Raw genomic sequence first — 16,367 nt, 5'->3', positions numbered from 1 at the left:
AGAATCGGTCAACCCTCAACAAATACCGATACTTTCAAGACTCAATTAGAATGTTTTTTAAATTTAAAACCAATAAGTGCAATTAACTCAAAAAAAAAAAACCAGTGCATGAAGATGAAGAATGTTTAAAAAGCTTGAATTAATGATCACTTGCTACAAACTAATTAATTTATTCTAAGAACAAATTAAACCAAAAAAAAAAAACAACAAAAAACAACAAATGATATTAGTTAATAGGAGGAATACTTTGTTCATACTTAAAGAAATCATTAGGATCAACACTAGCCTTCACCTTCGTCAACCTCGTATAATTATCTTTAAAATATTTCCTCCCATAGATTTTAGCATCATCAAAACTAGTCTCATTGCTTCGGCTGCTTCCAATATCAAGATCCCTGTAATTAAGAAAGCATTCCCTTGGATCTTTGGACACATAAGGAGCCATCCCATCATATAATTTCCTTAATTTCTCAATGTTGTTGAAGCTCACATTGTTCCCTTCATCAATCCATGAAAACGAATATTGAATCAAAAACAAGTTACCTTTTCTATGAGGAAATGGAGTGTTGGATTCTGGGATTACGTTCATTTTTCCACCGTAAGGACTACATTCCAAATCGAACCTTGTTTTATTTATGTCGTTTCTGTCCATCATCGCCATTGTCATCTTCCATATCTTGTTTAAACTCTCTTTGGGTATGACATTTTTGACGTAATCTGATTTGTTTTTGAAAAATAAAGGTGTCCATATTGTTCTATTGAGTAATGTTTCAATCGGTGTTCCTATAGGGAAACCAGCCCAAAATAGTGTTGTTTCGACCCATCTCATTTCATGGCAGTCTTGTTGGGTTAAATTCAACTCCGGGAACGTTTTGCTTATAATAGGAAGAAGCTTTTCACGTCGCCCGAGGAAGAAACCGATGAAAGTAGCCGTTACCGTCTGGTTTCCGTTGATAAACGATGGCTGTAATTTCACTCTTATGAATAACTCTTCGTTGATATTCGGTGCTATTTGTTGCCATTTATGAACCAAATCAGTAGCCCCTTGTTCTAAAGTGAACCCTTTTGTGAATACGGTCACTTTATTTGGGACACGAACAAGCTTGATCTTATATGAAACAACGACGGCAAAGCTAGCAGCGCCACCTCCTCTAATAGCCCAAAATAGATCTTCACCCATTGAGGCTCTATCATGGACGTTGCCGAGGGCGTCGACGGCGATAATGTCGAGAATGTTATCCACCGAGAGCCCATATTTTCTCATCAAGTTCCCGTACCCTCCTCCGCTAAAATGACCACCGATCCCGACAGTAGGACAAACTCCCGAAGGGAAACCGTGCGTGTTTGTTTTGTTAGCAATGTGGTAGTAAAGCTCTCCCAACGTTGCACCAGATTGAACCCAAGCGGTTTCAGTTTTAATATCGATGTCAATGGATCGAAAATTGGACATGTCGAGGATGATGAAGGTAACATTTGATCTATACGAAAGTCCTTCATAATCATGGCCGCCGCTTCGGATCCTGATCTGCAAACCATTGTCCTTTGCACATATAACAGTCCCTTGGACATGGTCGATATGTGTCGGCACTACGATGGCAACCGGTTTCAGGGTTTCGGGGTTCAAAAACCGTCGGTTTTTGATACGTGCTTGTAGGATAGTTTGGAAAGCAGGGTTCGAAGCTATGTAAATTGATTGAGAGACCATGGGATCGGATCCATAATGAAGGCAATGAAGGAAATTGGTTAATGATGAAGATTGGGAGATTGTTGGAGATGGTAAAGATAATAATGAAATGAGAAGGGTTAAAAAATGAACGCACTTCGGATTCAACATTTTGTGTTTATCTTCTAACATTCTTTCGTATTTGATTCACTTCACTGATAATATAATTTAAAAAGATTGAAAAAATGTCATCTCGACATAATTTTTTTTTCCATAATAAGAACAACAAATTATCATAATTTATTTTTCACATGGAAAAAATGTTATATGTTTTAGTCTACGAGACTTCAGTTTATAACAAGAGAAAGTTCTAAAATTCCTAACTTTAAGGGTTTCCAAATGTAATTCAATAGGTGATATATGGATATAAATAATACAACACTACATTTTTGTTAAAATCTATGTAAAATATATATCTATACAAAAATATTTTATATGAATACAACAAGAATCAACGATTATAATGTGCTATGGTAATAAAAATATATATTGGTTAATATTGAGAATTAAATTTATTATTATGTCAATTTTATATTTATTATGAGGGATGGATTTAGAAATTATTTTAGGAGCCAAAATTGAATTATAAATTTTGAGGTGTCAATTATAAATTTTATCATTTATTATTTTTATTTTTAAAGGGACTTAATAGAATATTTTTCATTTTCTGAAGGGTGAAAGCATAATTTTTCTTATATTAATTTTAATTTGATCATTTAGAAGTGACTAGAATTACAATTTTTCATTTTGGGGCGAGGTAATACCCCTTTGTATTTGCCTCTCATTGTCACCTCATCTCTTTATCACCAAATTAATGACAATTAACGAATTGAACCAAAAAAACATAGGTCTTGAGTGACCATTTTCTAACTTCTTGTAGTTGGTAACAAGAAAGAAAGTTAAACATAATGGAGTATAATTAGAAGGACCAAAGCCATAATTTGACAAAAAGATTAAAAAAAACCATTTCTTCAAGGAAATAAACCAAAAGGGTAAATGACACCCAAAGTCATTAATTATTAGTAAGTTTACGTTTTGGTAACTCTAACTTCAAAATGTGATGAAATAGTTACTAAGCTATTTGAAAGTTTTCATTTAAGTAGTTGAAATATTCAAAAGTTTTTAGTTAAGTCATTAGACTACTACGGTGTTCTTTAAATTTCATTTAAGTAGTTGAAATATTCAAAAGTTTTTAGTTAAGTCATTAGACTACTACGGTGTTCTTTCTTTAAAAAAAATTTTGACTAGCGAGCTTTAAATGAAAATTCGACAATCAGTACGGTGGATCAGTACATATTAACGAGTAGGAGAACATATCTTAGATCCAAATTGATCTAACGGTCAACGTCGGAGACCAGAGAAGAAAGTTGTTTAAATTTTTATTTATAGATCCATAATGTCTAAAGTTGTTCTACAAAACAAACTAAATGTAGAAGATAATGGAAATGAGAGCTTTCGATTGATATAGGCAGTGCGAACAAAAAAAACTATACAACAACAATTTTAATAGCTTAGTGACTTAAATGAAAAATTTCTAATAATTTAGTGACCATTTTGTAACTTTTAAATAGTTTAGTGACTTGCGTGTAGTTATCCAAACCCAAATTAAAGGTGCTTCAAGGTTGCTTCCCTTGTAAATTACAGAAGGTTCCTTATAGTTGTATGTAAATGCCCGAAAAGAAATTGGGTTTTCTTTAATTTGCTCTGAAAGCTCGAAAATTTTGATGGGTTTTCTGTCACTTGTCATCATCTTTCTACTTTGTATTTCAATGGCGAACTCAGATCATCTTAAGCAAAACAAAACCATCCTTCAATGCCTTACCAATCATTCCATAGCTTCCCCTTCGATCTCTTCAGTTACCTTCTTCCCCACCGATCCTTCTTTCACATCCACTTTGCAATCATACATTAGAAACCTCAGGTTCACCTCCACCACTACCCCTAAACCTCTGTTCATCGTGGTTCCTTCCCACGTCTCTCACATTCAAGCTTCCATCATTTGCTGCAAAACCCATGGTTTAGAAATGAGGATCCGTAGTGGTGGACACGATTACGATGGTCTTTCGTATGTATCTAAAGCCCCATTCATGATCCTTGACTTGTTTAACCTTCGTTCTGTGAGTGTCGACAATGGAACAGCTTGGGTTGAATCAGGTGCTACTTTGGGTGAACTTTTTTATGCCATTAGTCAAAAAAGTAAAACTCATGGTTTCCCTGCCGGTGTTTGTCCTACAGTGGGTGTTGGTGGTCATTTTAGTGGTGGTGGTTATGGCAACATGATGAGGAAATTTGGGTTATCTGTTGATAATGTTATTGATGCAAAGCTTGTTGATGTTAATGGCAATGTTTTAGATCGAGAATCAATGGGGGAAGACTTGTTTTGGGCTATTAAAGGAGGTGGCGGAGCTAGCTTTGGTATCATCATTTCATGGAAAATCAAGTTAGTTTCTGTCCCTGAAATTGTTACTGTTTTTAAAATTGAAAAAACTTTAGAACAAGGTGTAACTGGTATTGTTCATAAATGGCAATACATAGCTGATAAAATAGATCCAAACTTGTTCGTTAGAGTTGTTTTATTACCTGTGAATAAAAAACATTTGCAGTCCATTAAAGCTAAGTTCATTGGATTGTTTCTTGGGAATGGTCAAGAACTGATTTCATTAATGAATGAAACATTCCCTGAATTGGGTTTATCATTTGACCAATGTATTGAAATGAGTTGGATTGAATCAATCTTGTTTTGGTCTAATTATCCTAAAGGAACATCCTTGGATGTGTTGCTTGATAGACAACCTCAACAAGAAAAGTACTTGAAAAAGAAATCAGATTATGTGCAAGAACCAATTTCAAAGGAGAATCTTGAAGGGATTTGGAACAAAATGATTGAACTTAAAAGACCTGCGTTGACTTTGAATCCTTATGGTGGGAAAATGAGTGAGATTTCGGAGTTCGAAACCCCATTTCCTCATCGAGCAGGGAACATATACAAAATCCAATACTCGGTGACTTGGAAAGATGATGGTGTCGAGGCTTCCGATCGTAGTTTAGATCAGATTAGGAAGCTTTATGATTATATGACTCCATATGTATCAAAATCTCCAAGGAGTTCATATCTGAATTACAGAGATGTGGATATAGGGATTAATGAAAATGGCAATGCAAGTTACTCAGAGGGTGTTATATGGGGAAGAATGTATTTTAAAGGGAATTTTCAGAGATTGGTGCAAGTGAAAAGTAAGGTAGATCCTGGTAACTTTTTTAGATATGAACAAAGTATTCCATGTCTTGGATCTTGGAAGAGTATAACGGCAGAATAAAAGCTTTTTTAGGTATATCAACCTCATTACTTCTATCTAATCTTTGTTTATTTGTAGACTTAATATCTAAAACTATATGTTGTATTGTTTGGTTCTACACACACATATATATATATATGAGGGGTGACCTCCCTTGCCATGTGTGAAGGCTGGAGTCCATCGAATAAATGTTTATTAGTATTTTCTGATTTAAAAAACTCAATTCGATTATTAACATTATTAGTATTTTTCATCAAAACTCGAAAGTCATATCTCTTAGCCCATTCTAACAACAAAAAAACTAACTTGTAATTAACTACCATAAACCGTTCCAAAAATTGCGAACACTTAAAACTCCATTTCGACATCTAACCTTAACAAAAAAAAAAAAAACAAAAAAAGTTCAAGCCATGGCTTCCATACTCATTACATGTCTTCTTCTCATGTTCATCGCTTACTTTGAACCAACATTACCCGCAACAGTCATAGAAGACCTTGCAAATTTACACCCACCCTCCAATTTCAACACCACCATCGTTTCAAACTGTTTAAAAAACCCATCTCTAAGGTACTGTGGTTCATCTCCTATGGACCTTGATGCCATCTTTAAGTTCACCATTGTGGCTAGTCACCTATGTAACGAGTCGAAGAATCCCAACTGCGTCGAATCGTTCCCTAAAATCGATCTTCGGAACCGTCCTAAGATCACCCCACTTTACTTATCCTTCACTTTTTTTTGGAAATACTGCCCCATTACTATACTTTCCATTGATCTTTCTAATAATTCTGTAAAGGGTACTTTCCCCATTGATGTTTTGTTTTGTACACAAACCCATGTTCTTGATTTGAGCCATAATGGGCTTTCAGGGGATGTCCCAATCCAAAGGTTGTCCTCTGTCACTAATCTTACCATTCTTAATCTTTCGTATAATCATTTCTCGGAGATTAAGATATCAGATTCTTGGTTCTTTAAACGGTTTAACTCTTCATGTTTTTTTAACTCTGGGATCTTACCGAGTCATGGGAGGTATAAGATAAAGGCTGTGATGTTATTGCTTGGGTTTCCCGTGGTTGTTATATTCACGGTGGGTGGCTTGTGGTGGTTGTGTTTTCGAAGGCCGGATTTCTTACCGAGAGTGCTTCAGAACAAGCGTAAGTTCACGACAGCAATGTTGAAAGCGGCCACCGATGGATTCTCGAAGAAGAGTATGGTTGGAAAAGGAGATGGTTTCGTTATGTATAGAGGGATCTTAAGGGACGGAACTCAAGTGAGGATAGAAATCTACTCGAATAATAGGGGAAACCATAGGGAGTATGTTGAGGAATGCAAAGTTTTGGTTCAGTTGCGCCATAGGAACTTGGTGAAAGTTTATGGTTGGTGTAGTAATCGGAACATAAGGGCCCTTGTCACTGAATGGATCGGCCGAGTGAGTGTTGAGACGTGGTTGTCAGAATCAGCTCCGTGTTGGAAACATAGGTACAAAGTATTGGTGGGAGTTCTGAAAGCAATGTGTTATCTTCAAGAACAATGGCCTGCGATTGGTTGTGATATAAAAACAAGCAGCCTTTTGCTACATGAAAATGGAGACCCATTGATTGCAAGGTTTAGGGTCGGCGAAAACAGCACCTCAAAGAGTAAGTTTTTTCGGTGTTATTTGTTCAACCCTTTGAATTTCAAGTTTAATCTGAGTATGTCAACTTCTTTTGTGTACCAGAAATTCACAGGTTTGGGATTTTAGTGCTGGAGATGATGACGGACCAAACACTGCAGGAAGAATTCAATGGGGACGAAACAGGGTTCGTTGAGTATGTTAAAATGCTGTACCCTAGAAAGTTGCAGAAGGTGATTGACGAGAGGATGAAACTGACAGAGAATACATTTGATGAAACCAGACAGACAATATGTATTGGATTAATATGTGCAGATCATCAAACATGTCAGCAACTCAGCATCGGTCAGATTTATAACATGATCATCAAAGTCCACCCTCGTACTAACACATATTAAAGATTCCAATTTCAGTAAAAGTATCATGGAGATCATATATAAGTTAGATTGCATTTTGTCCTCACTACTCAAAAATAAGCAAATTGATCTTTCTACATGAGATCAAAGAGTAAACTGCTCCTTTTATTAAAATTTTCATCTAGTTTTACTATTAAAAAATGATCCTCATACAACAACATAAGATCCAGTTATTCCGTCAGCCACGACCCACGTTAATTTTTAACAAAAATGGCCAATTTGATCTTTGATTTAACATATAGAGACTGATTTGCCCATTTTTAGAGTAGAGGAGACAAAATGCAATTTAACTCCAAATATAGAGGTCTCCATGATCATTTTACCAAATATGTCAACAAAAGAAACTCTCTTTACTTTGTTCATGTATGATCATTTATCCTACACTTAAATTTAACATGATTTTCATCCATGCCCTATTTTGTCTTATCATCAACTGTAGGTAAATATATGATCATTCAAAGCATATGTGCAAAATTTGTCAACCTAAGGAACGATTTAAGATAAAACCGATAGTCATTTGGTCAGAAGGTATGTACTCGAGAAGTAAGCATTTCTATACTACAAGAACACAAGAAGTTCGAAACAAATTATTTAATGATGCCGGGTCTGTTCGCTTGCACCTTAGATCGGGTCTTATGAACTTTCTTCGGGACTTCAGTTGTTAAAGCATACATCTTTACAGCAAACAATTCCTCAGGAAGTCCCTTCTGGTCCTGTTTTCAAGAATAATAAACAATTAAATATCAGCTAGAACTAAGCCCCATGAAGCAACAATTGTTGATTTTAGAAAAAAATTAACGGATTATTCAGTTTAAAAGGCATTGTAATTTATCAACTGTTATTAAGTGCTCAATGTGTAAAAAGAAGGAACCTTCATTTTATACAGGTGCAATCCACATTGACGAAATAGGTCCTTGAAGTATAAATCGGATCTTGTGATGCTTCGGTCTTCGTTATCCAAAACAAATCCTGCAAATGAGTAACAATAGCTCAGTGAAATTAACTTTTGCCATTTTTTTATACAAGAAGAATTTTTTATTCAAGGGAAGACACAGATGAATACGAACTTAACCAGTAGTTACCAAGAAACCAACTTTATGAAAATTTTACAGCAGAAAGTCAAAACATAAGAAAGTTTGAGGAATGCATAACATACTTGAGCATTTCTCAAGAAAGAGGAGGAAGGGAGGAGGGCAATCAAGCATACTAGGAAAAACAAGTTATAAATACAATACCGTTTCTTGCAATGTTCTCTTTCAAGATAAAGAATCCACCAGGTTTAAGGCCTACCTGGAATAAACATATTAATCAGCGTATCAAATTAAATTACAAAAATACAATCTTTCAACTGATATAGTCTTTCCATGCACTTCTACATGTAAGTTTTGTCTCAAGGAGAAGATTGATTCACCTTTGCTCTCTTAAAAAATGAGATAAAGTCATCATCTGTGAGATGACCAATGCACCACTGAATCCAAATAACATTGTACCTTCCAGCTTCAGGAGTGAACTCCTAAAATGATCAAATACAAAAATATACATAAAGATAATAGAACCAACTATCAAATTTCTCATTTATTGGCAAAAATTAACAGCTAGAAGCAGAAGCATAACAATAAGACAAGCACAGCATCAACTTGCATGAACAATGCACATTATCATAGGTAGTCTAATCATCTAGGTTTCATATTACGCTCTATAATACATGACTGAAGCCTAGTTTATACCCATATTTGAAATGTTAATATTCAACTTTATATGCTTTCCTATTTTATACCCAACAGCATTCCTGATTGAGGTGTCTGCTACATGGCTAACATCCATAAATTTGGTATAAGTGAAATGTTGGAAATACATAGATTACATGGACTTAACCATAGTTATGAATATTTCAACGCATCAAGAAGCATGAAGCTATGTGTGAATATAGTCTTGAAATACATTACTTGAAGCGGGACACAGTAGAAATTAGTTGCCTTGTGCACATCAGAGGCAACAAAATGTTCCTGAGACAAATTTTCACGGGCAGCATCCAAGAAATGCGACACTGGCTCAAGAAGATCAACCTGGAACATAGTACAAGGTAAAGGGTCAGGAAGCATAGCTATCATTTCATTTCAAGAAAGAAAAATACAAAATTTTAGCATGTTATACATAGAAATCCAAAATTTCTTTAAAATACAGCAGAAAACTTCTTTAGATAACCATGAAGCATATACATATTAACTGCAGCGACTGTAAATGTCAGGGAATACTTAAAATACAGTATTAGAAAGAGAAAAATGAACTCACCTCATTAAAATATCTTATGAGTAGATTCTTGGTTATCCTCCCTATGCCAGAACCACAATCTGCAGTATTTTATTTATCATAGAAAGTAAGAGCTCAAAATGTCAAATAATTCGTGATTGCCAATTAGAATTAAAATCATCAATAATAAATCAAATATCTAAGAGATCAATACCCCAGAAATATTTTAATTAAGCTTTAGAACACCATTTGCAGGTATTAGTACTGCTCACCGAGGGACTTAAAACTAAAGGCTAGTAACTAAGCTTTAGAATACCCTACTGCTTACTTTCAGAAATAATCTCTCCTAAGCATTCCCCGTGCATGATTTTAGTCAACTGCCCTGGTATAGACCAACAACTCACAAAAATTCATGCCATCTCCATCTTTAGGCAATTGTATATCCACAAACTCAATGTCGAAGAATCAATCTCATTGTGATAATAAACTGTTTGAAGACCATAACAAACTTCTTTTCCTTTTGAGGGTAAAAGTTCCAAAAAGTTAGCAAGACAAAGCTGCTTTATTGTGAAAGTAAATTTTGAACCACAACAACGAGATTTAATTTCCTCTAATGAGCCTCAAAATTGGATCGTTTGTGCCTTGCCCCCACTCTCCACGAAAGTATACAAACATCAGAGATAGAGGGAACTCTCAGCAAGCTTCTTGCCAAATCTAAAAGGAAAAAGTAATGCTTAAATATGTATTTTAAGCAAAATAGCATGTCACAAAGCTTCTTCAAGCTACTAAACCAAATTCTCAGTCAAAATAAAGCATTCCAGATAAAATGAAAATTCACAAGGCTAGCCATGCTTCTTGCACTAAACTAAGGCTCTTTTACGTATTTTCTTCTCTTTTACTCCTTTTAAGGGGGAGCAATACGGGACATAAGTTTCATGGTTGTGCTCTCAACTCTCAAGTCATCTTGATTTCTGGTTTCAGCCACTATTGGCAGATATTGAACACAACATTTCATCCAACATGCACCATCCCCATCCATGTTTTCCCATTAATTCATAGTATAAGGTCTTCCACTTATGGCTAAATTCTATAACACAAAGAATCTCATTAGCAACTTTGCACTTGCACAATTAATGGCACATAATAAAAGAGCAAAAATTCATAAATGCAAGCAGAGAAAGAAAGAGAAGTCTACCAAGGGCAACAAGGTGCTGATTTCTTCCACCATCACCAAATCTTTCATGCAAAAGGGAATTGAGAAAAGCTTCACTACCTTTAATATCAGCATCATTTACTTGCCCAAATCCACCCAATACTCCATCCACAGACGCCTCCACACCCTTCTCTTACAACAACAAAATAAAACCAAGCATTCAATCAGCTTGGTAGAGCCATCATAGAAAAAACATTAAAAGACCCAAAGTTAAAAATTCGACTTACTTCCCAATAAGCAACGCCTTCACGGTACCATTGAATCTTCTTAGGATCATCACCTTCATCTCCGATTTGTTCCCTCCACATCTCTTGTGCGTTTTTGAATTCTCTGCCGTCGGAGTCGGAGCCAGCTGCCTCCATTGCGGATAACCTCGCCTTGGTAATGGTCCTCTTCACACTGTTGTGTAGGTATGGTGGTGGCGATTGTGTTATTATGGGATACTGTTGGGAAACAGCTTTGGGTATGGGCCGAATCCACATAGCTATGCCTCGTGTTGTTATAACGTTTGTATTTTTAGATAAAAGGATCTTTTTCTGAGTGAGTTTAAGGTACTAGGAGGACTATGGGCAATGATGAACCAGACCCGTCAGTTGAATCTGGATTTTTTATTTTTTATTTTTTTAATAATTATTTTATTAGATCAGTTAAACCATATGAATTAGAGGTCGAACGAAGAAGAATTTGCTTCGAAGAAAAATGAACCAAAAACCATAACAAAATGATACTTCAATTACTAAATTGGGTTAAAAAAATTTGGATACTAAAATTTAAAAAAAATGTATACTTTAGAGGCTAAATTATGAATTAAACCATTAATTTATAATAACGTGTTAGCAATTTGGATACACATGTTAAAAAATAACCCTCTAAAATTTTATTAACATTGTCTTTTTTTACACTCAAATTTAAATGTTTTAAATTTGCTCCACATCATATTTGAACTGATATCTAACATATAAGTTGAAATAATTGAGTTGGTATAATACATGTACTTTAAAGAATAGACTAGTCCCATGGGGTTAGACCTTTCGTTTGGTAATCCGTATGGCTTTAGGCGGTTTATTTGATTCAAATACATCTAAGAAAACTCAAAAGAATAAAATAGTCACAAAAAAACAACGTTCACAAAGTGTTTGAGTAAATACTCTCAATTACTATTCACTACTAAAGAATGGGATATAACCGATACGCATAAATAAGAGGGAGGCTCTTTATTTGTAGTTGAAGTCCCCCAAATCTAATGGCACAGCTAGCTTTACATCGACGAACGAGATTGAAGCTTATCTATTTATCAAGGTAGCCCTAATTTTCCATAATTGTTTCGCTAAACCACCAAAGCTTCAAATAGATGGGCTTCGTCACTTGTTCTTCAAATCGGGTCAGTAGAAATGGATCAAATGAGCTCCATTTAATAGATTGATCTCCATAGGACGTTCTTTATGCAAAAGTCACAAACTTTAAACCGCAACTCGTAACACTAGAACACTTTAAAATTTACAAACCAATTAAAAACTGGACCCAATAAAACTAGATTGGTTAGATTTAAGGTACTGCCCATCTACGAGCCCAAAGACGCATTCCTCGTCTAAAAGAAGTATAATTTCAAATTCGATTTTGCATACAACAGAAGAGTTGAAGTTCATATATTTATTAGCAAAAACACATTACTAATGAATAAATAATGTTTTTTAAAAATATATCGCCTTTGAATTATATTCTAATATATTATACTCAATATAATTTTATAAACTTTCAAACACGACCGACAAAACTATATACTAAAATAAACGGTAATTGATGGTAAATTAGCCCAAGATTCATAACTTTCAACTTTCTTATCGGCCTTCAATATACGTTACAAGTTAGTACGAGCAAGTGTGAATTAAAAGACAAATAAACTAACTCTTACACGATTTAGCCAATCCCTTCATATCTTGAGATCTTGGGCATAAGAATAATCCTTTCATATATATTATTAAAGTGTATGTTGATGTATTTAAATAAAGGAAAGATGATGATATAAGGAAGGTTTATTTATTGAATGAAAATTGGTGTTTCATGGTGTAAGGGTTGGTGACCCAAGATGGGTTAAGCTATACCATTTAAATTATAATTAAAGTATATATATATATATATCTTTGATTTATTTAATAACATATAGGATAAGAAAAATGATATTGCTTCATATGGCAAGATGAGGATGGTGGTGGGTTGGATTGGGAACACAATAAAATATTAACTTATGTGTTGAATAGTCATAGTAAGAAAATTGGTTTAATTCCAATTTTAGTCCCTTATTGTATTGAAACTTGTGGTTTAATCAACAAGTCTAAATTATTAACAATTCAATCACATGGTCAAGGTCATTGTTTTTACATGCTATTTAATGTTTATGATTGGTTTTTAAAAAAAAATTCACATCAACGACTAATGTTGTTATCAATTTGAATCTACTCATTATAAATACATAGGGAAGTATCAAAGGGGACCAACAAAATTTGAGTCAATCATCAATCAATTAATCTATAAAATTGATTTTTGGTACTTAAATTATTATTTATATTTCATTTTATTTTTAAAGTGTAGGGCATTTATTTATGGGCTAATATTGTATTTTTTAAGTAAAATGAGATAATTAAAATTTTATATTAAAATCTAATTGAAATGAGTAATGGAGAGCAATTTGGGTGTATTTTATAAATAAAAAATATAGATTATTTTACAATTTAATGGTAGCATCATAATCATGTGGAGAATTTATTATACTAAGATTTCTGAGCTTAATTTATTACAATAACTAAATCCAAATTATTCTCTTTTCCTTATCATTGGTCCTCCATAGCTTCCAGCTTCATCTTTCGAGGACAACCAACTTCTTGTTTTATATTTATTAAATTATGTGAATTAAATTCATTAATTTTTATAAAATAAAATTCGTAATTAAACAATTTCGTATTTGAATGAGTCCAACAACTAGGCTAATGCGGAGCCAAAAAAAAAAAACCAGGTTGACGATTAGACAGAGAGAGAGAGAGAAAGAGGAGAGAAATAATGTGCTGGCACAGTCGATTCTGAAAATGTCTCTTCAAACATAAGGGGGTGCGGTGATTCCTTGAATCATTATTGTCCCTTTGAATGAAAAAATTACTTCAATTCAGTTCATTAATCTAAAAAAAGAAATTTTTTTTTAATTAGACTAAAAAACACATCCAGTTGAGCACGTTTTCGATTGACATGTTAAAAAAAATTCATTCACCTAAATACGTTTTTACACTTTCTTTACGAAATCGGTCTATTTCCTTAAATCTTGAAAAAAAAAATCTATTTGACCAATTTAAAAAAAATTACCATATGTTACTTATTTAGCCTACATTCTTGTAGGTTTTTTTTTTTTTTTTGGAACAATTGAGGATCCGACGGAAGAATCATACACATTATGATAATTTTGGATGTTAATTAATTGAAGTTACGGTTAAGAGTTTCCTTTCGTATTCATGATTAACGTTGGTGGTTTGTTTTGGTAAATTTTATTTTAAGCTAGTTTAGGTTTAATTTTTGAAAACTAAATAATTATTTTTCTATTCTGATAAGTAAAAAAATATAATTTTATTATAAATTAATTTATAATTTTATCATTTATAAGGAATTAGGAATATAATTTATCATTTTGAGTAACAAACCTTCTACCTACCCTGCTTGGATTCACCCATTCCTATGAATGTGAGGATCTATACACGACTTTTTTAGGTTCTTATTGTATACGAGATTTCAACTTGATTTACTTGCGCCCTTTATTCAACCAATGAAATATAGTGACCAATATAAAATATATAGTCTATTCTTTAACCAAAATTCAACCATTGATGGAATTAGCATATTCTTTCAAAATTTGCTATCAATAAATTGATACGTTAATACCATCTCTAAAAACAAATCAGGAGTGTTGTGGGTACTTATCGAAGACAGATGCAACCAGTCACAAAGTAGGAGCGACGTCGCGACGATTTTTCCAATTAAATAACTGTGTTTTGACAGCTCAGCAAGACTCTTTTTTACTATCGAATTTTGATTATTCTAGGGATATTTTAGTATGATTAGAACTCTAATCTTAACCTGTTTAAAGGGGTCATTGTATCCCTATTTTGACAGACCAATTAAGAAGTGACAAAATATAGTCGCAGGATGAGTTTTAGAGAGAGTTTCGTGATAGTTATGGAGAGAATTTTGTATTCAAGGTTTAAATTTTGTACATTTAGGTTTATTGTTTATTCATCTAGTAAAAAGTTAAAACCTCCTTTGCCCATGGTTTTTTATCCTCTTAATTGAGAGTTTTCTACGTAAATTTTGTGTCATCGATCTTCTTTATTTTTCTCTTTTGTTGTTTATTCGGGTCGGTCCCAACACGTAATAAGATGAAAATTATTAATTATTTTATTCAACCAAATTTTTAAAAAAGGGTTTATTTTGATTAAAAAAATTAGGACCTTAGTATATAACTTTAGTGAAGATTGAAATGAAACCCCAAAATCTCAAGAAATAAAAAGAAACCCTACATTCAGACCAAAACCAAAGTATGTTATCATTTGACCTTCATCTAAACCATTCAATTCTATTGGTACAAAAAAACAGTGAAACCTTAATCATCTTTTTTTTTTCTTCAAAACCTTAATTATTAGTATGTAATTATTGGGAAAGATGGTGTCTTTACAAGCTATTATAAACTTGTCTAATTTTTATATATTTAAAAAAAAAGGTCTGGTTTTTTAGTAGAAATGGTGGAAATTAGAAAGTGGGTTGCAATACAGTTTTAGTGGGAAATAAAGTGGATTCCTCAATATCACTTACTCATAAAACTTGAGCATTATCACCACCACAAACTAACATACATACATACATGCATACATATACATCGAGGTGAGTGGGGAGGATGTTCGTAATTATATAGTATATTTTTTGAAGAATATTTATATATAAATAATGCGATTTTCATGCTTTAATAATAAAGCAATAATTTTATAATGTTAATGAGAGAGAGGGATGTGTTGTCGACAAAAGTAATGAAATTATATCTACCAATCATATATTATAGTATAAATGTATCGAAAATATATGAATGTTTTATATATTTAATTTAATTTAATTTATATAAATGAATTTATGTACTTTGAAAATTAGAAGAAAAAAAGAGACAAATTTTGGATAAATTAACTTAAATTTATTTATTTATTAATTTTTATAGGATAAAATGTAAAAAATATAAAAAAGGATTAAATTGAAATATTTAAGATGTTTTAACAATTTTACTTTATCTCATTCATATGGAATAATGAGGTATATATGGAAGTTTGGTGTATAAGAAGGATCCAAATGGCCGGTCCGCCGACAAATGCGGCAACTTGCCGCCTCTAATTTTTGCTTTCCCCATCACTATCTTCGGCTAAACCCGAACCCGAAAATAATAACACTTTTTACCCCTTTCAATATTATAATTAAATAAAATGTAATTATATTTTATGCAACAATTAACAAAATGATGGCATAATTAAAAAAAATAACGTTTATTTTATTTTTAAGTTATAATACAATTACAAATATAAGTCAAGAAAAATAATTTTACAAAAGACCCTTAAATTGTGGGATTTAAGCTATAATGTGCGAGTTAACTTTGAGACATCAAGATTTCAGGGTATCAACCTTTATTAATATTGCGAAGATTTCATTGGTTTTGACATTTAATTACATTTTCATCGATGTGATAATATTATTGATGATTTATAAAATTTATAGGGAATAGGTAATTGATGATTCGTAATTTTGAAATGAAATCATGGACAAATCTCAATTATTAAATTTTAA

General features: G+C 32.9%; 4 protein-coding genes across 5 annotated transcripts; 2 read left to right on the top strand and 2 right to left on the bottom strand.

Annotated features, from left to right (window-relative positions):
- Window positions 1–226: 226 nt before the first annotated feature.
- On the bottom strand, window positions 227–1,799 carry LOC108488067 (berberine bridge enzyme-like 9). Its single transcript, XM_017792381.2, has one exon. It carries the CDS (start codon window positions 1,703–1,705, stop codon window positions 227–229), a length of 1,479 nt encoding a protein of 492 aa, XP_017647870.2. The 5' UTR covers window positions 1,706–1,799.
- A 1,565-nt stretch (window positions 1,800–3,364) lies between these two features.
- Window positions 3,365–5,237, top strand: LOC108487618 (berberine bridge enzyme-like 8). Its single transcript, XM_017792002.2, has one exon. The coding sequence runs from the start codon at window positions 3,448–3,450 to the stop codon at window positions 5,038–5,040; it is 1,593 nt and encodes a 530-aa protein (XP_017647491.1). The 5' UTR covers window positions 3,365–3,447; the 3' UTR covers window positions 5,041–5,237.
- Window positions 5,238–5,309: 72 nt separating this feature from the next.
- Window positions 5,310–7,714, top strand: LOC108488066 (probable LRR receptor-like serine/threonine-protein kinase At2g23950). The gene is made up of 2 exons (XM_017792380.2): window positions 5,310–6,654; window positions 6,735–7,714. The coding sequence occupies exons 1-2, from the start codon at window positions 5,430–5,432 to the stop codon at window positions 7,025–7,027; spliced, it is 1,518 nt and encodes a 505-aa protein (XP_017647869.1). The 5' UTR covers window positions 5,310–5,429; the 3' UTR covers window positions 7,028–7,714.
- On the bottom strand, window positions 7,520–11,099 carry LOC108487132 (alpha N-terminal protein methyltransferase 1). 2 transcript variants are annotated; one of them, XM_017791382.2, is made up of 8 exons: window positions 10,736–11,088; window positions 10,491–10,635; window positions 9,338–9,396; window positions 8,992–9,111; window positions 8,457–8,558; window positions 8,281–8,335; window positions 7,917–8,014; window positions 7,520–7,758 (listed from the first exon to the last, which is right to left on the bottom strand). In XM_017791382.2, the coding sequence occupies exons 1-8, from the start codon at window positions 10,988–10,990 to the stop codon at window positions 7,633–7,635; spliced, it is 960 nt and encodes a 319-aa protein (XP_017646871.1). In that variant the 5' UTR covers window positions 10,991–11,088; the 3' UTR covers window positions 7,520–7,632. The 2 variants fall into 2 exon arrangements, with proteins under 2 accessions (XP_017646871.1, XP_017646872.1); XM_017791383.2 differs by lacking the exon at window positions 8,281–8,335 and having other exon boundaries at window positions 10,736–11,099.
- Window positions 11,100–16,367: the final 5,268 nt, after the last annotated feature.

Source organism: Gossypium arboreum, chromosome 10, assembly GCF_025698485.1.
Source record: "Gossypium arboreum isolate Shixiya-1 chromosome 10, ASM2569848v2, whole genome shotgun sequence".
Taxonomy (NCBI): domain Eukaryota; kingdom Viridiplantae; phylum Streptophyta; class Magnoliopsida; order Malvales; family Malvaceae; genus Gossypium; species Gossypium arboreum.
This window is presented reverse-complemented; position numbering and strand designations above follow the sequence as displayed.